Below are 27,212 nucleotides of genomic sequence, written 5' to 3' on the forward strand. Positions count from 1 at the left end.
AAGCAGAAGGGATTTTGAACTGAATTCTGGAAGAGAGAACTTGATAAGTTTCTGTCCCAGAGACAGATGAATTTCTAATTTGGGTGTACAGTGTAAGACCTGATCTGTAGCCTATTCAAATCAGTAGGTATTTTTCTTTGGACATAACAGGCTAACATATGCAGACTATAATTTGTGTTTCTAGCTACAGTTGTTAGCCTTTTGGGGGTTTTTCATGGATTATCTAAGTGACAGAGAAAGAGCCAAGACTTATTTCAGGTGGGATATAATCAACTCTATGTGAGTCTTCCCAGGGATTGATCTGGTTTATTATTCTGCTTATTTCAAATGTAAGCAAAATTAATTAGAGGCTTTCAAATCCTGCTGGTACTCAGAATTGCTGCAATAATTTTGCACTTATTGATGAAAAGCTTCCATAATTTTAAATGCTTAAGCATATCAACATAAAATATTTGACTGTAAGCTCATCCTTCTGTAATGATTTGGAAAACTGAGTGCTGTAATAGCTATTCCAGATTCATTTGCCAGCAATACAGCTAATGTCTCAATTAAACCAAATCAACCAAAACTCATCAACATTTATGCTCACGAGTGTGTTATGCACACTTTGAAATGTTTGAAAATGAAAATGAAAATTATTCCAAAACCAACCCATCGGGACTACCCTTCTAAAGACAGCATTTATCATTGAGAGCAGGTTAGACCACGTGTGGGCTTTTTAAACCAGTACTTTGTTTGAGACAGAACTTGACAAACCCCCTGAAGTTTTTAGATAATTCAAGGCCCAACCTTCCCTTTTTACAACTTACTGTACCAGGCAAATGGTAATATTCACCCCAAGGAAAAAAAAAACCCTCTGAGAATCATTTAAGCATTAGGAGTGGGAGAGCATAATTTTGAGGGAAAAAGATGAATGTCATTAATCAGGTTTTTAACAGAAAATGAAGTGCAGTGCTGACTTCAGGCATTATCTATCTCTGGTAAACCTGGTAGATGACATCTCTTAACAACTGCCAAGCAAATTTCATCAACAGAAAATTGTCCTGCACTCTTCCTGCAAGGATCATCGTCCTTTTTCTGGATGTCCGGAAGCTGAGACACATTTTGTTTTCATGTAAATGCAATTGAAATGTGTGTTCATATTGACAGCCTGCATCTGAGGGACTCCAAACTCCTTCCATCCATCTTCCATCTAAAATGAAAATCTATTTGTTCAATTACCTTAGGACATGGAAGCTGCCCCAGCACTACTTTCCCTCTAAAGGAAAAGGGATGAATCCCTCTTTTGTCAGGCCTGTAAGGACTCCCCTGGTCCTTGCAGTATATTTTTCTTGGATGCATTGCAACTGTAGGTGCTACTAAGTGTCTCGCCAAGGAAGTAAAGTTTTCCATCACAGAGCAAACAAGTTGGGAATATGGGAAAACAGAGGCAAGGAGTGTTACATTTCTGTGGAGAGACTCAGCTGGCCACCAGCCAGCAAAGCCATCACTGCAGCTGTTTAGTTAAAAAAGAGAGAAATGTAATATTTGATGACAATCTAATGTCAAAGTCCATGACATCACCTGCCTCCAGCTGCTGATTAATCATGTGAAAGAAATTAGTTTGGACATGAAAGAGTGTGAATCTAACTACTGGGACAAATAACTGTGTTCAGAAAGGAAGGAAGAGGAAAGAACTTAGCAAGTGTTTGGTCAAACGGTTTCTTTTAGAACAGCCCCAACCCCGATTCTCTCTGTCCCTGTAAAATTTGCTACTAAATCCTCATGGTCTGATTTCACTCCTCTAAGATTCAGTCTTTTCGCTTCCATGGAATTATTACAGGTTTCTCCATGAGCAGAACTGTCCATCAGCTTGATGGACTGGAGGTGAGAAAAAGGCATGGAGGGAACATTAAACCACTGACAAATTCGCAGTTTCAGTGAGGCTGAGCAGTGAAAGAGTCACTGGTGTGTGTCTCAAGAATTTTGGGAAGGCTTTCTAGGGCACTTACCACTTCCAGTAACATGGGCATTTTGTCTCTCATTCTCCTTAGCTCAGCTTTCAGAAGTGTTCCTAAGAGTTCACAGGACTTGTGTATACTTGTCACTTTCCATCCAGTTGATTTCCCTGGGAGAGGATGGGAATGTGCAGGTAGTTCAGGGCTTTCAAGTTAGGAGTTGGGAAGTGTTAGAGGCCATGTAAAAATCTCTGCAGGTGAGATCACTGTTTAGGCAGTAAATCTGATGGCTGGCCTTTTCTTAGCTGTTAGAGTTCATCTCCTCCTCTCTGGTGGTCTCAAGAGTGCAAAGGAAAGCCTTCTGCAGCAAAATGGAAGCTGACTTGTAGAAGACCAAAGTTTCACCTGTTATTCTGAAGTCCCTTCCAGTGTCCCTCCAGCAACTATAATGGAATGACATCCAGGGGAGAGCTGGGCCCAGCTTATTGAGCAGTGCAGTGAGGATGAACTCCATTCTCTGGTTCATCACTGATGCCCCACTTTCTAGATTGCTAAGGCAGCCTCCAACTGTCTTTCTTGGAGGTTTCATGTCTGAGCACACTCATGATGTTTCCTCCAAAATCAGGGCCCTGCCTAACTCAACAGCCTCACATAGGATCTGTTCCTGCAAATAATCCAAATTTCCACTTGTCTAACTTCAAAGTCTGTTCCATCCACTGTAATAAATCTCAGCCTGCTCCATTTTCCTCTTCATCTCTCTTTGAAACAATTGAAATGGCAGATCATTCCCCAATGACCACTGTGGCTGGTGACGCAAATGGCACCTCACTGGATCCAGTAAGTCTTGTTCAGCCCCATCCATCATCTTAACAGGGAAGAAGAGATGTTAGGCAAACTGTCTCTTAATGAAAGATAGGGCTGTAAAAAAGGAAAATATTTCATTGTTTCAACAATTTGTTCCTTTTAGGAAATGCCACATATGTAAAACAGAAGGAAACAAAGTGGTTGGGTTTTTTTTGTTGTGTTTTGTTTGTTTGTTTTTGTTTTAACATAAAACATTTGCAATCCAGTCTAAAAAAATGATCTTGAGAAGACTTAAAGAAATTTGCTTGTGTAGCTAAGGAATGAAATTAGTGTCTCTGCCAAGTGATGGGTGTTTCCAGGATACTGTGTCTCCTACCAGAAAGGGTTATTCCAAGGCATTTCTCTGGCAGCTTTTATTAATCTCCGTCTCTCTGAGCCAGAAGACAGGAAGATGTCAGACATCTGTGCTCTTGCACTGTTCCCGTTTTCCTATTCAGGACAAGGCTGTCCTCAGCCAGTGAGAGAGAGCGTAAAGGAACTGGCAAAGCTCAAACATTTTGTCAAAGGGAGACAAATTTTTAAAGTTAATCCTTAGTGCTCTGTCCGGGTGCTCTCTTCCCACTCCTCATAAAACAGTCCTGAAGAAAAACAGTTTCAGTCTGTTCCCAGCGGAGAGAAGATCACGACAGCTGCCAGCTTTTCCAGTGCCTCCAGCTGGGGGTGCAGGCTGTGTCCACAAAGGGTGAAGAGACATCAAAGAAGCCACCATCTCTGAGGGCAAAGCTTCCCACCTGGCACTGGAACCAGCAGAGCCTCACCAGCTCTCCTGGTCCTCCCATTTCCATGCTCTTTCTGTCCAGGCAGGTGTCTCTCTGTCCCACTTGCCAGACAAGTCCTGCTCTTCTCAAACAGCAGAAGCCCGTGGGCAGAGTGGCTGGAGTGTGGGTGCAGGCCCGGCTGGAGGGAGCCATGGGAGATCCCCACCAGGGAGCAGCTGAGCCTCTTTGTTGTGCCCCTCTGCAGCTCCATCTTCTGCCAGCTCTGCATGGCTCAGGCCAGCCTGAAGTCCTACTTAATCCAGTCTGGAATGCTGCTGTCAAGGATTGTGGGAGAATCTGGTTCAGACATCAAGGGCTACAGGCCCTATAGCTGTGCCCAGAAAGGAGGAGAGCAAAGAATGGAAAAGCAGCGAAGAACAAGTGGGAAGTGAACACAGCATTTCTGCTGAGGACATGCAGGCCCCACATCTCTCCTCGTCTGTACTTGCTTTTGCATCTCATTCAGTTACTTAGGCAAAGAGGTGAATTCTCCTGGGAAGAAAAGACCAGCCAGCTGGAACTCTGTGGTGTCAGTCCCCATCCAGCAGGAAGTGGGGAGAAAATACATAACATTTAGGAATCATTAATGCTGCAGTTTAGCTCATCAGCCCCCATTCAGCAAGATAGGAAATGCATGGTTAATACCTCTCCTCTGGGCCAGTTCTTCATCTTCCCCAGCTGTAGTGTGTTTTTAGTGTCCTAATTTCAAGCAGCCAGACCATGAACTATCTTTCACCTTTTGCAAAGGAAAAGAAGGATGGGGAACCGCTCCCTTGGAGCACAGAGAGTCGTGAATAGTGGCAAACTTCATGGCAGTGAGAGGGACCATCCCAGCTCTCAACATCTGTCTTCTTACTCAGGCACCTAAACATGGGTTTAAATTTCTCAGTTTAGTTACACAGAAGTGAAAACTCCAGTTCTAGTGTTGCCTGGTATTCGAGAGCTCACGGCAGTGGAGTGGGAAATGCCAGTGACCTGAAACTCTGCAGTGGTGACTTAGAAATCTTAGGCAAGTGCCCTCTCAGAGAGAAATAACTCTGCTGATCCAGGAGCAACCTGGAAATACCTGAGGGAGGAAGAAGGGCAGCACAAAAGGGAGGCTTGTCCTGGGCATACGAGCCAGAGGAGGTAGAAGCCCAGCAAGGGAAACTGCGTTGCATTGCTCAATTTGCTGCTTAAATCCAGAGCTGGGGAGGCAGCTCAGAGAGGAGTTCACAGCTCCAGGAGGGGATGTCTCCAGAGTGCTCCAAGAGTGGTTATCTCCAGAGCTGGGGCAAGGGGCTGCAGGGAGATAAGGCTCTGACTAGTGTTAGTTGGAGCTGGAGAAGCTGCTCTTGGTGCTATTAAAGTGCCCCCTCATTATGCCTGGGCATATTTGTGTGCATGGATGTATGTATAGAAACTTGTGACACTTCTGAAAATATCCTAGGTGGACATGTGTGCTGTTTTTCTGTAAGGGCTTTACTTACTTCTAGCTGTTCAGAGGACAAGCGTGATCTAGCATGCAGATCTCAGTCTTTCTGGGAAAGATGTTCTTGCTTGAAGCAATTTTATGTGCAAGGATTGGTGTTTTCCAGTAACTGCTATAACACAGCTGCTTTTCAGGGTCAGGGTCTGCTGACCTTTGCGATTTGTTGCATAGCAATGAACAGTGCTGCATACAGAAAACAGCACAGATAATACTCTGCTGTCTGGCAACATCATTTAGGAATATTTTCATAACTATTGCTTTAGATATTTAAAATTAGGAAGACTCGACCTAGACCTGCTGGTTTATTTAACTGTGCTGCACTCATTCAAAGTTCAGCTTTTTTTCCTTTCACAGGCATAGGAACAAAGATAAACATCTGTCCATTATAGCAGTATTATGGTAAATCTTTAAACTATATTATTATACCACGAGCAAAACTAGATTCCTAGAGAAAACCAAAATGCTTTATTTTAAATTAAATGGCTACAGCTCAGTATGAGCTTTAAAATTATTAATCATGTCTTCTTCAGTGCCCTCTCTCTCCCAGTTTTTCAAAACACAGATATCACTCATTGCAGAGTGGAAACTTGGACAGCATTTCTTGTGATTCCATGCTCATCTCATCCCTAAAAGGTGCAGTAGAATCTCACAGCCCCTTCATGTACTACTGATTCCAAAAAAGTCTATGTGACACACACTGCTTACTTGGAAAACAGCTTCTTTTTCCTGCTGTGATCATAGCTATCTCAAATAAATGAAAAGCTGCTCAATTCTGGCTGTGTGTTCACAGTCTAGCGGAGTAACTGTGGCCCATGAATAGGAAAAACTTCTTCAGATAACGAAGCAGTACTGGAGTTCTAACTGTTTTATCTACTCAGCCACAGACCTGGGTACAACTTTCAGTGGCCTCAAGCCCCAGTGGGGAAGGATTTTATGGTTTTAGTTTTACTGAACCTCAGTAAAACTCGACAATACTTACTTGATGTGCTCCTACTGCCTGTAGTTTGGTCTGTGCAAAAAAAAGGAAACATTTATGCTGAATCATGGGTTAGTCCCCAAACATGCACATATGTTTATACTCCTATTATCTGCAAATAGCAGCTGTGAGCCAAAGTGCCCATGTAAAGCCCTGCTGCAGCACAGAGGACCACAGCTGTGACACACACCACCTGCAAAGCAGGGCTCTTCCCTGGCATCCAGAAAAAACAGGAAGGGTGGCATTGAAACAGCTGGCTATACCCAGACATAAAACCAGGCTTTCACATCAGGCCTTCACATCTTCACCCTGGAGAGTTTACTAGCTGAGGGAAAGGTACCACAGCCATATATGCATTGCAACAAGAGGAAATGTCATATCCTGTGCTTGTTCAAGAGTTCCTAAACATTCTTGCCTGTAGTGTGTGTATATAACTCCTTGTTAGAGTAATGCACTATGCATAATATTTTCCATATATACATCTTAGCCTCTTGAGCTCTGTAACAGTTCTCCAAAGTCCTTCTGCAAATCCTGAAGCCTGTGAGGCAAACTGACGTCCTTAGTTCAGCGCTAAAGCTCTGCATATGTGTGCTGGGCATGGATGCATGGGATGTATGTATCCCTTCCTTCAAGGCTCCCAGGTGTGTGACCTTCAGGCAGGTCAGACACAAAGTCCCCAGGAGACACAGGATGTCTCAATCCATCCTGCCTGTTCTGCAGGTGGGCAATCGCCTCATTGCTCAGGCCCCACAGCACAGGAGGGGCAGAGCCCGGAACGGATCACAGAGATCTTTGGCTGCCTTTCCTGGCTGTGCCAAGCTGTAGGTCTCGGTGCAGCACAGGGCGAGGTGCAGCCAGGAATGCGTGGAGGAGGCTCCCAGGGAACAAAACTGGTTCCTTTGTGCTCTGGGTGGCTGTACAAGCTCAGGCAGATGTAGGTGCAGTACACAGGCTGCCCTAAATCACAGTGACTTGCTACAGGTGCCTTTGCAGAGCCCTGTGTTCTTGTTGCCTGAACAGGAGCTGGCACAGAGAATATTAACCAGTCACTGCTTAATTCTGCCCTTATATATGTTCCTGTGGGATAGTGGGAAACTAGCAAATGACTGGGTAACCCAGCTCCGAGGTCACTGAGAGCTGGGAAAACCAGCTTCTTTCTGACCTGTTTTACCATGGAAGAAAGGCAAAAAGGCTGATGCAAGATAAGCATCCAGAGGCCTTTTCTCAGGCCTCTGTTTCTCCTGCCAGCCCAGACAGGGCAGATGTGTGCCGTGCCTGTGACAGCCACCTGCCTGAACAGAGACAATTCTCAGCACATAATTCAGTGTTGTATTTTCACTTGTGTCTTCTGTGGCTCTTTTTCTTGTAAAATATTAGCCAGATTTATTTTCTGTCATGCTGGCATGGACACAAAATCAATATGTTGACTGTAGAATTACGCTGTATTTATCCATTTATTTCTGTATTTTACATAAGTCTAAGATTCAACCCACTGGTGAGGAAATGCTGTCAGATACTGACTTCCACTGCAAGGATGCTGACGGTCCTTCTGATGCTGGATGGGATGAACAGTGACAGTTTAGACAACTCATCTTTGAAACACAGGGAAGGCTGTCTTGCCCAACCAGTCCAAAACTTGACAGGGAGTAATAATTTTAAAAATGAATCTTATAATAAAGGAAGAATGGATGGAGGAGGGTACTTGAGGATTGTAGTTGCTTTTTGATTAAATTGTTGCGATTTTTGTTTTGTTTTTACAAAACAAAAATGGATTGACGTTAAGTAGATTTTGGTCCGTTCTGTCCTGTTCTAGCTTTATAATGCAGCCTACACCATATTAATTATGGGTCTTCAAGGATTCAAGTGATTACAACGACCAGTATCTACCATGCAAGTGTTCTCCCCTCTCCACAGAAGGAGGTATTTCTGCAGTACAGGATCTTGTTTCAGTAGGTGTTTTGAATTTGGGGTTTTTTTGCCTGTTACTGTGATTTGGATTGGGGAAGAGGTTCTTCTTCAATTCAGTACATGTGGACCAGGACCTCAACTCCACAGGAAGAGGGTGTATAAAATAGCAAAGGACCGTTCTACTTGTGCTTGAGAGGGTCACCAGCACTGTACTGGTCTGCCAGGGTTCCCTGGGCCTTGGAGAGCTGTGTGTGGGAGCAGGCTTGGACAACACTCAAAGCAAAACGTTAGCTAAAGGCTGAGAGGAGTAAAACAGCCTTGGCTGTATTGTTCGCTTTTGCTGTCCAGCAATTGCTTCCTGTGCAGCTGATCTCCGCTCCTGCCCAAACAGCCCTCTCATCTGGCTCCACTGGGTATAGGGGCTCCTGCTCCCACTGGTAGCCAAACGTCCGGTTCCTCCCACTGGATCCCACACGGCAGGGCTGTCCCATTGCTCCTACAAAAAGCCACCTCCCCGCGGTGATCAGCAGCCCCGGGCCCGAGGGCACAGCAGCTGTAGCCCAGCTGAGCCACCCATGCTGCTCATGGGGCACAGCGAGCACATTTGCGACAACTATTTTTACATGAAATATGATAATTAACGTATCACAGAGGTGCTGGGAGGCCGCTGACTTTGACAGCTGTGGTATTTCTTTCCCTAGACGCCTCTAGCCAGTGTGTCAGTGGAAGATGTTACACAGTTATGACAGCTCCATGCCCTTCTCTAAGTGTCTGTCCTCACTTTATTTCAGACTAAATACATTCTGCAGTGGGTATATGCCCTTCCTAAGTGGAAGATCCTGTTCATTTTAATGGCTCCACTCCCCTGAATAAGGACAAGACAAAAGTTGCCTGGATCAACTGTTTGCCCTAACCCAGCCTGTTTCAGTATCCTCAAGCACTGTAATGATTTTCTTTGGAAGCAGGAAGTATAAATTCAAATGAAGAACACAGCTTAAGGAGAAGCAAGATCTTTTAACACCCAACACTGGAGTTTTACTTGAAGAATATACACTGAGATTGCAAGAGAGTCAGAGTGGAATGATCTTTTTGTTCTCTTTGTCCAGCACCTAAGGCAACATTGCCAAAGCCACAGGGAAGGCTCTGCAGCAACATCAAGTAACTACAGCAGTGCTAGTGCCCAGAGTCTGTGTCTGTGAAAGCAACTTTTCTCTTTTCTTGCTTCCATCCTTGTCCCTGAATTGGACTAGCAACCTGTATCATTTGTGTTTTCCATTTAGGCTAACCTCAAACACTTGGTTTCCACTTGATTGGAAACAAGTGTGCTGAAAGCTGTCTGCTCTTTCTTCACTACACAATGTGGACTGCTGCCTGGCTCCGGTCTGGAAACAATCATTTCCCTCATGTACCTACTGGTTCTGAACAGTCAAAGACTTATCCCTACACTTTCTTTTCCTCTATACACTTTTATTCGCTGCTTCCTTTATAAAGAAAAGATTATCATTGTATGTAATGCCCAAAAAGCAGTTTTAGCTCTGTTCCTTGACAAAATTGCTGCCACGTTTTAAGGCCAGGTCTCCCTTAGGGAGTTTTGTATCTGTAAATGTGCCACAACAAATTCGCCACGCCTTTGTCCTGTTCTGATAGGATGAATTTTTGATGGTGCTTGAATTTGTGGGACTTTTAGAAAGGGTGGGACTTCAGGTACACATTGTGGTTACAGTGGTGTAAATATTCTTCAATAACCCCAAAGAATGTTCAAAACATCCACACACAGATGTGCAGTAATGCTTCCAAGAATTTGCAGATGCTACCAGCATAGCATAGTGCAGCTGTTTAAAAAAAGAACATACCTGTTTATCTGCCTGTGTTCCTGGATTTATTCTTTCTTTCAAATGTTCCTACTTTTCGACGTGTGTATGCAGACACGAGGGAATGCGAGCAATGGATGACCAGAATCTGCAGGTATTTGCACACGAGGGTAAGCTTATGCCATGAATAGTACCATTATACTCATCAGGGTCACTTTTCTCAGAGAGATTGATCTCATTCTTTATTTCACAAAGACTAGTTCCCAACTAAGCGCAGACTGTGAGGAAACGAATTGGAGTGGAAAGAGTCTATAAATTTCTTTTCCTGCACTGAATTCAAAATAGCGTTTCTCTTACTGGAAAAACAAATATAAGCTCATTTTGGGTGTCTCTGTCTGCCTGCCTGTGGGACTGGCAGTCCACACCTTCTGCCAATTCGGAGACCTCTCTGCCCCCGTTTATGCTCTAGAGGTTATGTCTTAATTACAGAAAATCTGATCTGCTGTGACATCAATTTCCCTCTTTAGGGGAAATTCCTAGCTGTGAAATCCTAGCAGAGGCAAATTGCTGTTCTTTTTTCTTTTTCTTTTTTTTTTTTCCTTTGGCCAGTCCAAACCAACCCCAAAACTGCCATCTGGGTTTGACCTTGACTACTGCTTTGAGAGTGAATCGGAGAGCCTGCTCTCCTAAAGTGCTGACGTACAGACAACTATTTCCAATGAGTTATCTTGATACAGAACTCAGGCTGTATCACAGCCAAGAGCCTGCTTCTCCTGCCAAGCAGGACCCAAGCCTGGGGGCTGCAGGAGCTGAGGAAGTGCTGTGTCCCTCCATGAATCAAAAAGGATGGACAGTATCCTGAAGGAGTTAGCCGCAGCCCTGCCTAAACCTGGGGCAACACCACAGCAAGTCAATGTGCCAACAACCCTCTCCACAGAGAGGTGTGGGGGTCATCTTACCTCCCTTGGGATGTGCTCACGAAACGTGACAGGGAGGGCTTGGCGCCAGCCTTGGGCTTCTGTGAATGACCAACATGCTGAGAAGCAGCAGGACTGAGCCGTGGTGCCTGGGGAAGGGGGATGCCGGGGGAAATGGCTGGGTTAGTCGGTGCCTTCGAGCCGGGTGCCTGGGGAGGTGGGTGGCCTTTAGCTCCGCGTTCCTGGCGCTGCCGGCACCACCCTGTGCCTTGACCGCTGCGCCCGGGGAGGAACAGAGCGGCCAGCAGCGCTGGGAGGCCGGGATGCGGAGGCGAGGCGGGGGATGTCCCCCCGCGCGGGCGGTGCCGGGGCTGACCCGCGGCTCTGCCGGGCCCCGCATCGCACGCCGCGGCCGCGGGTGGAAAATGCCTCGTGTATCTTGAACCCACAGCCCAGCCGCCACAGCACGGCGGCGGTGGATTTTTTTTTTCTTAGTTAACAATGGAAACTTTTTTTTTTCAGTATTTCCCTCCAGCCTGAGCCGAGCGAGAAAAAAAAAAAAAAACTTGTTCCGCTGAGTTCAACCCCAGACAGGCTCACAACTTCCTTCCTGCTCTCCTACCCCCTCCCTCCGCTCTCCTCCTCCTCCTCGCCGCTCCTCTCCCTCGCCTCCTCCTCCTCCTCCTGCTCTCTCCGCCTTTCCAGCCACACCGGGAGCGGGCGCCGGGGCCGCGGCGCGGAGCTGCCCGGAGCGCGGAGCTGCCCGGAGCGCGGAGCCGCCCGCGCAGCCTTGGCCGCCGAGGCGCGGAGGGGCAGAGCCCGGCGTGGCCGCCAGCCCGCGGGGCGAGGAGAGGCGCTCGGAGCCGCGGAGGGAGCGGGACTCCCGGCGAGCCCCGGGCGATGGTTTCGGCAGCGCCCCGCGGCCGCCGGCGGGCGCTGCCGGGCGGCGCGCACTGAGCGCGGGCGCGGATCCCGACCCCAGGTAAGCGGCGGTGCGGGGGGGGTCGCGGCCGCCCCTCTGCCGGGGGATCCCCGGCAGCCGTGCCGGGGGCGGTGCGGGGGCCAGCCGGGCCCCGCGGCGAGGAAGGGGCGAGTTGGGGGCAGGCAGAGGGGCAGGGTGCTGCCCCGGGGCCGAGCGGGCTGTCCTGCGCCCAAAGTCTGGCCGAGCAGCTTGTGCCGGTGCTCGCTTTCGTACGCGAGCCTGAGTGCTGGGAGCGTTGCTGTGCCGGGGATCCCTGCAAAGAGTGGCTGCCCGCGCTGCCTGGGCTCTGCTGAGCCTCGCACTGCCTCCAAGCAGTGCCTGAAGGGATGGGAAGCCTTTTGGTCACACCGTCAGTTGGGACTGCGCTTAGACCTGGGGGCATTTACCTGCCGGGAGCCTCACAGGAGGACGAACAGCTACCACTGATAGCATCACACACAAGTGCTTCCAGAGGCATGTACACCCATAGCCAGAGTTAGCGCACTGTGTGTAAACAAGTCTGTACTCCCATGTGGGCAGTGTGTTTGTGCAGATCTCAGGGGTTCCCATGCCCCAGCACGGGATGGGGAGTGCAACTCCAGTGGCACACAGCGCAAACAGACATGACGGAAGGCACACTGAAGTGCACAGGGTCACAGAGAGCCACCTGTGAAAGCAGCGTCTCTCTCACGCGCATACACAGCCACACACTGGCCAGAACAAACAGCACTGCACACCTCTGCATGTGGGGTCCGGGCTGTGACTTGGGGGGGTAGTTGCAGCGTTCAGTGTCCCAGACGACAGATGTGCACAGGGGATACACATTTAGCCAAGGCGTTCATGAAGATGTGCAAAGCCGTGTTGTTGCACATGGTAAGTTAGGGGACTAACTTAAGACGTGGCCCTATACCGTACAAAACTGTGCAAGCAGGGAGTCTTCCTGTGTATCATACAACAGAAATCCATTCCTGAGACTTGGTCTTGCTATAGGTGACAGACTTGAAGGTGACAAATTTGAGTTGTTTGGAGTTTTTATCTTCCTTTAGAAAATGTCAGGGTTTGGGGCGAACACTTGAAAGCTGCCAACTTCCAGTTCACACCAGCTATTCAGTTGCAGGAATGGCTGCTGGCTGTGTGTCCTCTCGGACAGTGCTGCTGCAGCTGTTTCGATAGGCAACCTGGAGAGGGGGCAGGGAAGGCAGGGAAGAGGGGAAACAGCCTCAAACCTGGCTTCCCCTTCGCTCAGGTCGTTCTGATGACCAGGGTGGCCCGTGTCCCCACGGGTGGCACACTGGGGATGCACGCAGGTGGGAGGGGCATACGGGAAGGGAAGAGTCTGGCACGCTGTGTGCCCAGCTGGATGGTGAGCTAAGGGAGGGCACAGAGCTACTCTCACTGCTTCTCTCTCCTCAGCTGTCCCGTTTTATGGAGCTGCGGGCCAGGGCCAGCCCAGCTCCCCTTTTTCCTGCTGGCGATGCTGCTGGTCCCGTCGTGGAGAGACCCTGGGCAGCCCCCCAGAGCCTGAGTGCCGAGGCGGCAGTGGTGACGGCCCCCCTGTGCTCCCCGGCTGACTACTATGGCTGTGTACTGCTATGCGCTCAATAGCTTGGTGATGATGAATAGCAACAGCGAGGTGACAAGCGGCACGAGCAAGACGCCGCCTCCTCCCGGACAAGTGCTGCCCAGGGGTCCGGAGACACCCGGCAGCTGCCGCTCGCTCCCTGTCTTCAGCCCGGCCCCAGTGCCGCCAGGCTCCCCGCGCTGTGGCCCCACTTTCCTCTTCCCACCACTTGAGGAGCCCCTGCGGCAGCCGGGTAGTCCCGGGGGGCGGCGGGGCAGCCGAGGCGAAGAGGGACAGCCAGGACCCCCCATGGCACGTCAGCTTCAACGGGAGCTGCACAATGTGCAGGTGAACCAGAAAGTGGGGCTCTTCGAGGCACACATCCAGGCACACAGCTCTGCTCTCCAGCCACCCCGGAGCCCCCAGCTAGCCCGGCCCCATCCAGCCAGCCCCACGGCGCCAGTGGTGGCACTTGGAACTGGACCCCGGCTGCGAGCCCACGGGGAGAGCAAGGCCCCTGATGCTGGTGGGGTGCAGGTTTGTCTGAGCACTGCAGAGCCCTCCAGGAGCCCACTCACTCCGGCAGTGATGGTGGTCCCAGCTGCAGGGCAGGCAGAGAGCAGCAGCCCCCTGGAGCAGTCAGGGCCTGCACCACGGCAAGAGGAGGTGGTGGTGGCCCCCACAGGACTTAAGGGCCAGCACCCAGCCATTGGCGGAAGCATCCCTGCCGTCATCGTCACGGACCTGGGGGGCCCGGAGGAGGAGGCGGGCGCCGTGCCCCCTGGCAGCCTGCCCGTCCGGAAGCTCTCATCATCCTCAGCATCTTCCACTGGCTTCTCCTCGTCCTGGGAGGAGTCCGAGGAGGACATCTCCAGTGACCCCGAGCGCACCCTGGACCAGACCCCGGCCTTCCTGCAGACCCTGGACCAGCAGAAGCCCCGAGTGGTGAGTCTTGCACCAGCCCTGGTGAGGTGGGGTGAGGGGTGGGGGCATCCCCGCTCCAAGGCACAGCTGCAGCAGGAGGGCAGAGGTCTGATGCAGCAGAGTTCTGCAGAGAAACTTTACATGTGCTCAGTGATGCTTGCTGTCCCTCACATGAAAAGCTTTCAGACTTGGGAGAGGGGTTCCTAGTCGGAAAATCCTCACACAAGAGAGTAGTGGTACCTGTTTCATTGTGCACAGTCCTTGCAGAGCTTCCCTGGTGCTGCAAAGCTGCCTGCCAGCATGCTTAAAATACATCCATGGACTGCAGCCTTCTGCTGACATGTGGTTATGAGCTTCAGTTTTATCTCAGCACAGCTTCCCTGGGTGCTGGAGGTTTCCCATGGTTTACATGAGCCTGAGGGAGAATTTATTTCCTCCCTGCAGTTGAAACTGTGTGGGCCAACTGTCTGTTCAGGCTTACACCGATGCCCATCACCACAGCGTCTCTGTCTCTCACACAGAAGCAAAATTCTCTAGAATTTCTGGTAATTCCCCTTTTGAATAAAACTTCTTGCTTGTGGGGTGTCTTATATTTTAGGTAAGTGTATTTTTATGAGGTATTTACATTAAGTTCATTTATTTCAGGATCTTTGTTGTGGAGCTGGTTGTGAGGCTTCAGGCGAGAGAAAGCATCAGTGTTGTGTTACCCTTAGACAAGAAAGGTCTCAGAGAGGAGAGCTCTGAGGCGTTCTCCAAAGGCATGGGATAGTCATGGGATTTGTTGTGTCACTAGAGGAGTTCATTCCATGTCTGAGTGCATCCCACAGAGCGTGCTTTGCTCTGAGCTGTCACACCAGTTATCCAGAGGGCTTGGAACCACTTTAATCCAGTGCAGGGCACCCATCACAAGGTTCTCCAAACCAGCACATGGTCTCTTCTATCATCCAGCTCTGAGACGTTACATTGATTTGAGCCTAGCGCTGGAGCCTCCCACTGACAAACCCTGAAACATGCAGGACAACCCAGTGGCTCCTTAGTTTAAATAAAGGCCCATCAACTTTCAGTGATGTGTTTCACTGTGTTTAACTTCCTGTAGACACATGGTAGTGAAACTCTTGCTAAACTCAATGACACAAGGAAAACTAGTTCAGAGAAACATCTAAGTGCAGGCATCAAATTTGGAAGAACTGAGACTGTGGTTTGTAAAACACTCAGCAGGCTGAAATAAGTATCTTTTCTTTTGTACTGCTTTTGTCCTATTCCAAGAATCCAGGCTCAGTTCTGCTCAGGATGGAGCAGCAGCTGAGTAAAAGCAGTTAATGAAGTTACTAGTCTGTAGTTCATCGTGTTTGCAGACAGTTTTGTGTTTTGGGGCTCTCAACTGATGAATCAGCTTGTTCCCTTTGGGAGCTGCTACAATCCCTCTGCTGATTAAATTCTGCTGATTTTATGTGCATGAGCTGTAGTAATCTCTGCTCCATTCTCTGCGTTAATGACTGTTCCTAGTGCCAGATCCCACTGATTTGCTGCTGAAAACAGTTCATTGATGGGCAGAAGCATGCCTGATGCTCCTGTGGAAAGCTTCCTGGAGCCTCAAGCTGAGTCTGCACAACCTCCCATGGCCTCCAGTGAGCTCAGCCAGGCTAGTGGCTCGGCAGTGAACAGGCAAGGCTCCTTTGTAGTGCTAAAAGGTCTGGATGAGAGCGAGCTCAGGTCAGGTCTAAGATCAGAGCAGCTGCTGGGCTCCATGGGACTACTCAGGCTAAAGGAGAGGAAGATCTGGTCCAAAATACGTCAGGCAGCCTGTGGAGGTGCGCTCGATTTTGTGTTTCAGTGCTGGGGTCTCAGCAGGAACAGCGAGGCTAATTTGCAATGATACTTTCCACTGGGCTCCACAGGTCCCATGCAGGGCTGATCACTGACTTTGGCAGGTTGTAGTCAACTTCTCAGCAGGACCATGTGCAAATGCCCAGTAATTCAAAACTGATTCATATAAATAACACCCAACTTTGTGTACTGGCTGGCAATATCTTGTAAATCCTTAACGACAGCAGAAGGCAGCTACTGAAGGAGTGTCAGGTTGCACACTCATTTGTTTTCATGAACTCAGTATTTCCTTTTAACAATGCACACGGTCTGGAAATGAGTTGTGTAATGAGGGAGAATGTGTGAGAAGCTCTCTCCACAACTCGTGCTTTTAGTCAAATCTTGGGAGACCTCAGCCGAGGGAAACCAACAAGGTGCCTCTGGGTTGAGTAGATCAACCCTGGGCTGGCAGAGAGCCCTGCCTGTGTACAGTGGGTGCTGCTGGCGCAGGGGAGGTGCTTGTACCTGGAGCAGAGGTAATGACGAGCGGCAGGGAAGCAGCTCTTGCTGCAGATACAGCCTGTGCAGCACATCCCACATAGCATGTTTACAGATTTGATAAACAGCAGGCCTGCTCCTGCCCTTCCTTTCTGGAGGCCGTCTGGCTTAGCAGATCTGTTAGGGATGTCCGGCTGTCTATTGTAGTTCCTCCTGACATACTGGGGAAACAGGCAGATCCCTCCAGCTGGCATGGACTCGTCCTCCATTTGTACTGCAGGTAGGAAACTTTGTTTGTGTTCAGGCCTGAAAATTGGCCAGTAAGAAAAGGATGTTGCCAAGTGAAAGGGAGGGAGGTATTGTGGCTGCATTTTTGGACACCGTGACCTGGAGCAGCTCTGTGACTGAAACGGGCTCTGCCTCTGTTTGACACAGTTTGCTCAGTGCTTTCCCTGTCCCTGGAGTGCTCTGGTGATCACTGGGCTGCACAGCACCGGGGAACAGTGACACTGCCATGGTGGCAGATTTGTGAAGTGCAGTGACAGTAAGAGCAACGTGACGTTTTGCTGTTGTCTCATTGCAAATCCACTTAAGGCCTGAGTAAACTTCCACGTAAGGGCTTTTGCAGCTGTGGCTTTCCCCGGGCTGTGGGCTGCTGCCAGAGAAACCCCACGCTTGTTTATTGATGCTTGCAAGGTCTCAGAGACACTCGAGCGATTACACTTCTTGGGCTGTGTGGGAGGGACGGGCTGTCCAGGCAGCGTGTTGGGATGGGGACACTGTGGTTTGGAAATGCCGCAGGGGAGTACTCTCTGCACACCCCCTGTGACCAACACGGGCAGTTTGGGGAAGGAACTGATGCCTCTGCTCACCAACCACCTGAGGCAGGAGGATGCAGCGACTGTTGGAAGGCACCTGCCTCCATCACTGTCTCTCATGCTGAGGGGGAGAATTTCTCCCTTCCTGGCCGATCACACAGGTTGGGTGTGTAGGGGAGTGGGAAGGTGCTCCTTTGTTCCAGGTTCTGAGTGGCACAGGTAGCCTGAAATGGCAGCCCAGCCTCCTGAGGAGATTTCACACCTAAAATAAGATACATTCTAGCTGGGACTCCTGCTGACTTCTTGACTGGAAAAACAGCAGTGTGAGATTTGATGTTTTGATGAGAGACTCTGTTGACTCTTCTCAAGGGAGAGCTGATAACCAGGGTGTACTCTGCAGCAGGAGACTTGTCCCGCTCTTGGAAGCTGGCTGTGCCCCTTAAGCAAAAGATACTCCAAAGCTGGTCATTAGTGAGTCCTTGTCAGTGACCTAAATTCCCCAGTTTGTCAACTCCTCGGCAACTAGAGACAAAGCAACAGACAAGTGGGGGGAAAGGCAGAAATTGTGCAAGCAAGCATGTACTATAGAAAAATGACATGTCAGGGGGGAAAAGAACTCCTTCCTGGAAAAACAATGCAAGACACTGCAGTGTTCCTCTCCCTGGCTTTCCCACAGCCGCTGTGGAAACACGAGGATGTACAGCAGAATAGTAATCAAGGGACTTGGTACACTGTGAAACTTCTGCTCCTTTCCGCAGGCCGGGTAGATTTCTCAGAATTAAGAGACTTCCATTAACCTGTGCGAAATGGCAAGAACTTTTGGACAAAGCCAATGGCAGTGGTGATGACAGGCATTCTTTTAATTGATTTATTTGTTTGACTCACAAAGGGCTGTTAGTGCAGTCCTGAAAGGAGCCAAGTTTAGATAGGGTTAGTGTCAGCCAAGGGCCTCTGGGACCTTTGCTTGTTTCTGTTTGAGATGTTCCAAGGCATAAGCTGACAACAGGAGTCCTGATTTGTTCCTATAAAACTCAATCAAATTAAATATGCTTTCATTCCCTTTCCAAGCTGTTGCTGTGATCAGGAAGTCTCCTTGTAACAAAAACCACGACCACATGGCTATGGTGATACATGCAATATATCTGTGAATATATATCTTTATGCCAACTGTGTTTATGTGTTTTACTGCTTACTCCCACTGTGTTTGTCTTAAAAGCTCCTAAGCTTGTGAGCTTGTGAGTGGTATCTCTGATTTAGTATCAATATAATGTCTGGTGTATTAGGGCCCTGCTGGCTTACTCAGAAGAGCGACTGTTCTTTTAGTAATGCACATCATTGACCAGGGAAGGTGCTTAGCACATATGGTAAGCTGCCAAAGGATGGAGTCCCCCTGCTGTGGGAGGACTAGGGGGGAGAGGGGAATGAGGTGGACACCTCTGTGTTTCCCCTTTTCAGAACACCACGCTCAGCAGACCTGACAGCACAGCATGTTCTACCTGCTGGGATGAGATGAGGACACGCCGGTGCTCGGCGGACTGGGCAGAGCTTCAGGCTCTTTGGGGATGGAGGCTGTGCACTCCAGGGGCTTCACAAAGCATCACTCCCTATTCCGTAGCTTATCCTCTACCTACTCACGTGACCTTCTCAGGGAATAAGCAGCTTTTTTATGGGCTCCCACCCACGGAGGCTAAGTGAAGATGCTGCCATAATCGAATGAGAGACACATGGTGCTACTTCAAGTCTGTCTTCATCAGCACTTTTAAGCTCATTGGGAAGGGTTTCTTCTCTGTGCACATTCTCCATGATTGATGGGGCAGGAATTACATGGCACATAGCAAATCCTTTTCATAGAGGGCCTTACTTGCTAGTACAGCTGCTGTCTCTTGCATATTTTGTATCTCAAAAAAATTTCACAGTGAAAGCATCCATAAAAGTGGAAAAATAAAACCACCATATTTCTGAGGTGCAGGAAGAACAAACATTAGGCCTATCATCTTTACGGTCCCCAGCTCTGGAAAGAGACAGATTTCCACCTCTTCTGGTGGGAATTGCAGGATGTCGGGAGCTTGCCTGTTTGGATCCTTCGGGTGGAAAGCTGAATGTCCGCGAAGTGAATTTCACGGATCAGTGGAAACTTCTGAGTTTCGTCTTCACCTTTTTAGAGGCTTGCACTGACAAAACCCAAACTGTAGTCAGCACGTGTCTCATGTTTTCCATGTTATTTCTATAATGTGTTAGGACAGATTTGCATGTGAAGAAAATACTAGTGCAGCACTGAGCTCTCATGTGCCATGCGATGGCTAAAAGCCACTGCTGAGCTAATGTTTTCTTTACATGTAATTCTGTTCTAGCTCACTACAGAAATAATGGCATCTATGTATGACATTAAATGTCGCTTCAGCTAAGATTAGTCTTCTGTAATGGTTAGAAGATTATAATGTTTATACTGGTAGGTAAATTTGTGCAGTAAATTTGACCTGCTTTCTTCCAATGAAGCCCAGCCAAGCTTTCTAAGATATGTTAATATTTAACAGACAGTCAAAACTAAATGTTAACATTTTCAAATCACTGAGTAACTTTGCAGCCTAATCCCTGTTCTTAAATGTGACTTTTTGGGGAATGCGGGCTTCCAGACTTGATGGGTCACTTGAAATGGCCCTTTTATGGCATTCATCTTGCTTAGCCTTGCTGGGTGTCTCCTCAGGCATCCCAGGGTTCTCCTAAGGTATCTCTCTTCTCTGTAACTCTAATGGAATCTTGACAACTAGTTCAAGAGTGTGCTTTAAGACAGAGGAATCTATTTCTAAAGTACTCATGAATGTCTTCTATAAAATTTATTGGAATTTCATTCTTACTCCTACACATAAAAACCCAGGTCATGCATAGCCTGCACAAAGGCTTCAAGTAGTTCGGGAAGCTGATCCAGTCTGAGGTCCAAAAGCAAGTGCCTGTGATCTGGCGTTTTAATCCGTGTTTAGGCAGCAAAATTTGGCATGCTTTGTAACAGGATGATCATGCAGCAGTGCCTTTCAGCATGGGTATATTCGGGGTCTCCAGCTGCAAGTTGCAGTCCGGTGTGCACACTGTGAACGTGCTCGGAATTGGTGGAAGCCTTTGGAAAATGTAGACTGCAACTCCTTCTTTCACAGGCACGGTGGGAGTTCACCCCAAAGCTGCTGTCACGGCTGTGTGCCTGTGGAGATCCTCACTGCCTCAGTCAGCCATGTGTTGTGTTTACAGAGTGGTTTCTGACCTTAATTTCTCAGAGATGGGCAATGTTGGAGTCAGGAGCTGCTGCAGGCTGCTAAGACCCATGTTAGACTTCTCCCTCTCTCAGTATTTATTTCAGTCTTTTCATACATTTCAGCCATGAAAAGAAAGAAGTGATTTTTTTTTATCGTAAAGAAAGGTCTTTTCATTAATGACATGGGAAAAGGGACAGCCAGTAGAAGGAATTCAATTCTTCTTTCAGATACAAGATTTGTTTCTGGGCAAAACACAAGGATTGCTTTTGGAAGGAGAACTAGGGGGTAAAACAACAAGTGCTTAGCACTTACAACTACTTGTAAGCAGTACAGTGTATTATCTGATCAGTGCTACACAACAGGAACTTCATTAGCATTCTGCACTGTTGTGGTTTTAAGTAATAGTAAGGCATCCCTCGTCTCTGTGAAAGACATAGATGTGCTCTGAAGGGACATGCCAACAGACATTTTAATGAGTCTGATTCAAAGGACAGAATCAGGTTGTCTCTTCACATTTGCTTCACACACTTGATTTGCAGAGAGGTTGGCACCTGGGGTTGCTGTGGCGTGGACCTCGCTGAATTGATGTGAATTTTGCGCAGGGTTTCATCCTTGATTTTAAGTCTTGCACTTGGGATCTTGGACAATAGCGTTCCTGTACTATGCAAAGCAGAGGGAGGTCTCATGGGGCCTGCAGTCTTCGCTGTCACAGAACTTCCTTCAGCCGGAATGAGGACCAATATATCAACACCAAGAGTAACCAGCACAACATTTTGGTCGAATGGCTATGGCAAGGAGGTGGCACAACTCTTTCCTCCCACCCCATCAGCATTTGCAGAAGGGGCTGTTTAGCAAGGGCTGAGCAATGGCAGCACCTACCTTCAGCATCAGCTCCTTCTCCTCCCCCTTCGCTTCCTGTCCCTTTGCCCTTGCTTGGGCAATTCATCTGCAGCAAGATAGAATCAAAGAACCCTCTTCCTTTGCTAAACAATTGGCTCCTTTTGTTAGGGTCAGATAAAACGCTGATAAAAGCTGTTGTAGCTCCGCTGAAGCCAGCAGGAGCATGCTGCAGGTTTGGTCCTTGATCGTTTTTCGCCTTGCTCGCTCCTGCATGTATCCAGTTACATCTTGTGGCAAATCCAACCTTAAGCTGAATAAATGAACCAGAGATGCAGTCCCTGGGGGGGGTTTGCCCGTTCATAGGTACGGTGCCTCAGAGCCTTTGGGGACAGGAGGTTTATAAATGGAAAGATCTGCGGGGAGGCTTTTTGGAAACTGTGTTTTAGGGTTGGGTGTTTTTCTCTCGTTTCTTGCTAAACAATCTCTGATCCCTGCCACTCGGGAGAAGGGTAGGAGCCAAGGCTGGCCTTCAGCTCACCACTGAGCCTTGTTGGTTGCAGACCTGCGTTTTGGGAAGGCGTAGGAATAGCTTTTATTCCATTGAGCGAAACGCGTTCAAAACAGTTTGATTAAATGGGTACTTAAGTACCCCTCAAAAGAGAGGGGACCAGGGCTCCAAGAAGGGGTGGGAGTGAGGGGGAGGTGAGTAGGCTCCTTCTCACCATGTGGACCATAGGAATTGCTCTGCTGGCAGCTGCAAGCTCCATTAGTTATCCAGGGGTATCCTCCCACTGCAGGCAAGGTACAGAGCAGCCAGTTGGAGAATTAGCACCGTGTCCAAATGTAATATGGTTGCTATTATGGGTAATATATATTTAACACTCTGCAGGGACCATTTAAACCTGCATCTGCAGGAAGGGGAAAAAAGTCAGGTTTGCTTTCTTGGCAGACTGCAGATGAGAGAGTCCAATCTGTAATCTCTCTTGGTATGTTTTATGTGGGTGGGTTTTGTTAAGTTACAGGCAAAGTTATTGCACCCCTAGGCTACTCACATTAAATGTTTCTCCAATTTTAGCAACATTCTTTCCAGACTCAGCTACATTTGTTTTTGTCTTCTCTATGGCAATTGATGAGCTCAGTCTGAAATGTATAACTCCACGGGATCTCCTGTTATATATTTCTTCCACAGTTGTAGCTGAATCGGGGCAGTGTGATCCAATGACTTGTTGTAATGCCTAATGCTTTCTTTAATACATTCCAGATTAAAGGAGTCAGCAAAGTTTACATATCCAAAGTAATAAATTTAAACAATAATAATGGCAAATCCCAAACCATGATTATATCTTGAAAATGTTGGGCTTTTTTTCCCTCCTATCTTCTCTCGTGTGGCTAAAGTCTGTTCTTAGGAAACTGAACAGGACAGATAAAAGATGATGAGACAAACAACTTAATCCCTTAATAATGTCAAGTGGAAAATCCAACAACAGATTGGCAAGAAACTGTAATAACAACTGCGAAGTGACCCTTACTGAGGACTAAAGAACTGGTTTTAAAAGCTGAACTTGGGATATAATTAGAGATGAACCTGAATTAGTGCCCATAGGCTCAAGTATTTCTTTGAACTCTGAAATGGAGCCAAATTCCTTTTTTTTAATCCATGCCTGTACAGCATCAGTTTAACTCCACTGAGGCCAGTTCAGCGTCACCCCGTACCTGGTTCTGCCCTGAATACCCACACAAAGTGACCAGGGAAGGCCCCAGGGTGGCATTCCCACCTCTGGGTGCTTTTGCAGATGAAGTGTGGGATAACAGCAAGCGTGCACAGCCCGGGTAGGTGCTTGTCATGGCAGCAGGAGAAGGGACGGGCAGTGCCTCCCAAGTGGGAGGAGAAGAGATGGGCATTGCCACACTGGCCTTTGAGTCCCAGCATCTCATCGTGCTCTTGCCAGGGACTGGCACACAGCTGCACCTCTGGGCAGCAACTCTAAGTAGTCTTGGGCTGCCGTTAATAGATACACCCTGGAAGCAAGGCATGTGGTCACAGGAGTAGGAGGCACTTGGAATTGTAATTGCCAAGCCGCTTCAGAAAGAGGGTATTAATTATTATCTCTCTCCTTGGAGCCATATTTACTTAGAGCTGACAGCCCTCCACCCTGGGGTTCGTGGGAGGAATGTCTTGCTGGGGTGGAGACCAGGGCTGCCAGAAAGGAAACAAAGGAAAGAGATTTTAGAACGGTGGCTTATCTCTATCCACCTGAATTACTGTTGTATTTTAAAAGAATACGTGAAAAAGGATTGTTTAAAAAAACCTTGACAAGTGTACTCTCCCAGCTCCATTGTTTTAACCTTCTCCTAGGAATTTGTGTATAAAATGTTCTCAATTCAGTTTATCTCTGCTTGACAAATCCTGTGTTTCCCTTCCGTGCTTTTAGTGGAGTGGGAACTAACCTTGATCTTTTTGCAAAGCGAACAGAGTCGCCGTGCTGGATGTCACATTCCCACCTTCACACGCAAACAGTGCGTGTCACAGCTTTTGAGCAAGATGTACCATCGCTGACAAAAAAATTGTGTAAAGTTCAGACATTCGAGATGAGCTTTTAGAAAAGCAGCTCCAAACTGAACCAGACTCTCTCAGAGGAGGGATGTTGTCTGGCTCTCATGGAAGCCACCTTGCACAGCAGGTTGAAACAAATGGTCTGAAGCCAGGACTGTAGCTCAGCTCCTCCATTAGCAGCCCCTCATCTATGTCTCACCTCGAGAACGGACTTGGCCTCTCTCCTCAGGTCTCTGTTTTCTCATGTTACCCTGTGTTGCTGGAATGGCTTTTCTGAGCCAAGGAAAGCAGCAGAGGAGTCCAGGTGGTCACAAGTGACCAAAACATTGACCAGATGCTGGGCTGGTAATGAGAGGGAAATGCAGAGGTAGCATGATGCCACCTAGTCTGTTACTGTCTTCCCTGTATCGTACATCCCAACCAGCTCTCTCATATTTGGTTTTTGAGCATTTGGGTGGCTCAGGAGGCAGTTCCAGATTCCAGGTTTGTTCTGGTGGATGGGAACCCTTCCCAGAAGGGAGAAAGCTCAGAGGAGCCTGTTTAATATAGGCTGATCTCATGCTTGAGCATACGCAGGAGTTGACCTTTCAGCGCTGAAATAAGAAGTGATGGGAATAGAACAAATCACAGTCTTGAAAGAAAAGCCAAGGAGCTTAGACATGCACCTCAGGAGAAGGAATCAAGGTAGGGAGGCTGAGGGCCACAGAGGGGCCAAATGATAGATTCAAAAAGCGTTCTTTTAGCAGTGATTTCGATGGATCTTTGCAGAGCCAAGGCTGTTGAGATGTGAAGTTGGGGTATGATGTGATGAGCCCAGAAGGTGAATTTTAGTTGGGTGGGTAGGCTGGAAAGACTCTGTTAGGGATGCTATCCTGAAAAAATCTGCAAGACTTACAGATAGGTTGAATGTGAGGACTGAAAGAGATCCAAGTTTTCCACTTGGTAAAAGTTTCAGGGTAGGAGCAAAACACTCATAAATGGGAGTGGTAACATTTACACTTGCACTGCAAAGGCATAAATGGTTCTAGGAATCACCAAGGCTGCGAAGAATCAAACCTCTACATTGCATTGCAAGCCTCAGAGCTGTCGTGTCTTGACTGAATCCAAAGCTAAAATTTCTGTCACCTTGATAAGAGACAGCTCCAAGTCCCCATGGTACACCCGCTTAACCTTCAGGGACCTGGCTTTGAATGTTCCAAGAGAACCAAAACTCTAAGCACTCCCCTCATATCTGGAAGCCACAGCTTGATGAGGAGCTCCCTCTGCCTGGTGGCCTCTGTTGGAGCCCGACTCCTGGTTCAATCTCAAGAGAGGGGGACTCAGAGCTTTTTCCGAGCCCATCACTGCCTGGACAGAGGCTGAGGTTTGCCCTCCTGGCCCACTCTTCCTTTGGACCATCCGTGCTGTGTCCCCTGGGCAGTCAGACCTCAGACCGATCCAGACAAACCCTGGCAGGACAGGAGATTGTAGGAGCTGGCTGGATCTGGAAGAACAGTTTTTTGGCAGAGAATAGATTTTCCAGCAAATGTCAGGGGAGAGGGGGAGTCAAAATGATTCACAAATTCAAACACATTTTCTGAATAGTTCTGGCCTAGAAAAAAATACAGAGGTGGGGGAAGAAGGAGGGATGTTAAAAATAGCAGTGCGTGTCATTCTGACACTTTCAGAATGAACTGTTTCATTTTGGGAATGGTTTGTTTATGTTTTGCAAGCATTAGAAATGTAGATTGATTCAAAATGGCATTTTTCACTTAAAAGTTGACCTCACCACTAAAACACATTGAGAGAAGAGAAGAGAAAAGGTTTTTTAGGACTTACATAACTTGAAATGAAACACCTCCTTTTGCTTGGGCTCCAGACAAGACATTTTGGAGTTTTCCTTTCAAGCCCCATGATTTTAGCTGTGTCCAGCCCAACCTGAACATCTCCTGTCCGCTAGTTTTTTGATTGAGCTCTGCATCCAGCTTCCATGCTGGCCAACCCTTAAGTCTAATGCTTTGGAGCAAGAACTTTAGTTTAATCTGAGGTCAACCACACATTGCTGTGATTCAGACTGAAACCTGTGGTATCAAATTAATAAGAGCTGTAGGTTTTGTAGATAACTGGCATCTTCCCCGAAAGATGCAGTGTCGAACCTCATTTAGAAAAATAACCCAAACTCCTGAGGCCCTGAAATCTGATCTAGAAATCTTCAGGGAAGTCGGGGTTTGCAGACAGCTGAATGACAGACTTTCACTCCCCCGACACTCACACTGGTCTCATTCAACTGATTCATTAAAGGAAAATGAGCAAATAGCTGGTAATGACTTTGCTGTAGCCAAAACGTGCCGCAGAGTTTCCTCGGGCAGAAGGGAAGGAACACACGTGTTTGCTGTACGATGAGCCACAGTCGAGTTTACTGTTCCCTGTTGTGTTTTCTGTCTGGCTGAGGCACATTGTGCCATTTCCTCATCCCTTGGTGACTGAGTGGAGCCTCCTTTGCTGAGATTTACTTTCACTGTCTCCTGTGCCCCTCTCCACCGTGCCTTGGGAGGGTTTGGGCACAAAAGAGGGAGAGAATAGATGCTGCAGTGTGGGATGGCAAACTTCTTAACATCAGCCCCTTTAGGGCAGGGGCCATAGGAAAGACCTTTTCCATTTGTGGGACAATCCTGGGTTTTACCTGAAATAGGCAGATTTGTAAGCATTTTTCTGGCCCGCTGTAATTTTAGTGTTGCTGAAAGATGGATCTCATAGTGTGGACAGGATACGAAGGTTTTTATGATAGAGGAGAGGGGCTGGCAGTGGCCAAGCATGAGAGCAGGCTGTACTTCCTGCTGGGATGGCTCTGATACTTTCTGTGGTGGCTCAGGGTCCCCCAGCAGTGGAGAGGGGAGGGATTCATGCCTGTAGTGGGGTGAGGAATGAAGGCCAATGAGTGCATTGGTGATGCAGTTCCCTTGACTGTGCAGTTACTGTTCAAACACTGACAACTCAAGCTCTCCCAGAAAACAATGAGGATTGCCTTAAAAACCACCAAATGTTTCAGGTTTTTTGGAAGTGCTGGGCTTGTTTGATTGTTTTCCTGGCTTCCATGCCTATAAGTCACACTCGGGACAATTTTTCAATCTGTTCTCTGCAAAGCAGAAGCCTAGAAATGTACTTTCTTTTTAAAAATGAAAACTTGGAGTCTCAGCTACGTGATGACTGCAAGAGCTGGGGGCTGTGAGAACAAGGCAGAGCTCACGTTCAAACTGCAGGAGTGGGCAAAGGGGCTGTTGAAAGAGCTGCTTCTCTGGGTCGAGAATGGGGCTGAATGGAAAGAAAGGCCAGGAGGGCAGAGCCGTAAGCCGATTCAGCTTTCCTGGAACAATCGGAGAACGC

General features: G+C 48.1%; 1 protein-coding gene and 1 long non-coding RNA gene across 2 annotated transcripts in view; one reads left to right on the forward strand and one right to left on the reverse strand.

The window, feature by feature from the left end:
- Window positions 1–1,031: 1,031 nt before the first annotated feature.
- Window positions 1,032–11,002, reverse strand: LOC116441418. Its single transcript, XR_004239062.1, has 4 exons — window positions 10,685–11,002; window positions 9,768–9,873; window positions 5,029–5,213; window positions 1,032–4,423 (listed from the first exon to the last, which is right to left on the reverse strand). It is a non-coding gene; the product is annotated as an uncharacterized LOC116441418 (long non-coding RNA).
- Window positions 11,003–11,019: 17 nt separating this feature from the next.
- ITPKB (inositol-trisphosphate 3-kinase B) overlaps window positions 11,020–27,212 on the forward strand; it is a 67,756-nt gene continuing 51,563 nt past the window's right edge. The window contains exons 1-2 of the mRNA XM_032103276.1: window positions 11,020–11,624; window positions 13,017–14,109. Coding sequence (XP_031959167.1) covers window positions 13,180–14,109 — 930 coding nt within the window. The 5' untranslated portion in view covers window positions 11,020–11,624; window positions 13,017–13,179. The remainder of the gene's footprint in view (window positions 11,625–13,016; window positions 14,110–27,212) is intronic.

Source organism: Corvus moneduloides, chromosome 3 (genome assembly GCF_009650955.1).
Source record: "Corvus moneduloides isolate bCorMon1 chromosome 3, bCorMon1.pri, whole genome shotgun sequence".
NCBI classification, from domain to species: domain Eukaryota; kingdom Metazoa; phylum Chordata; class Aves; order Passeriformes; family Corvidae; genus Corvus; species Corvus moneduloides.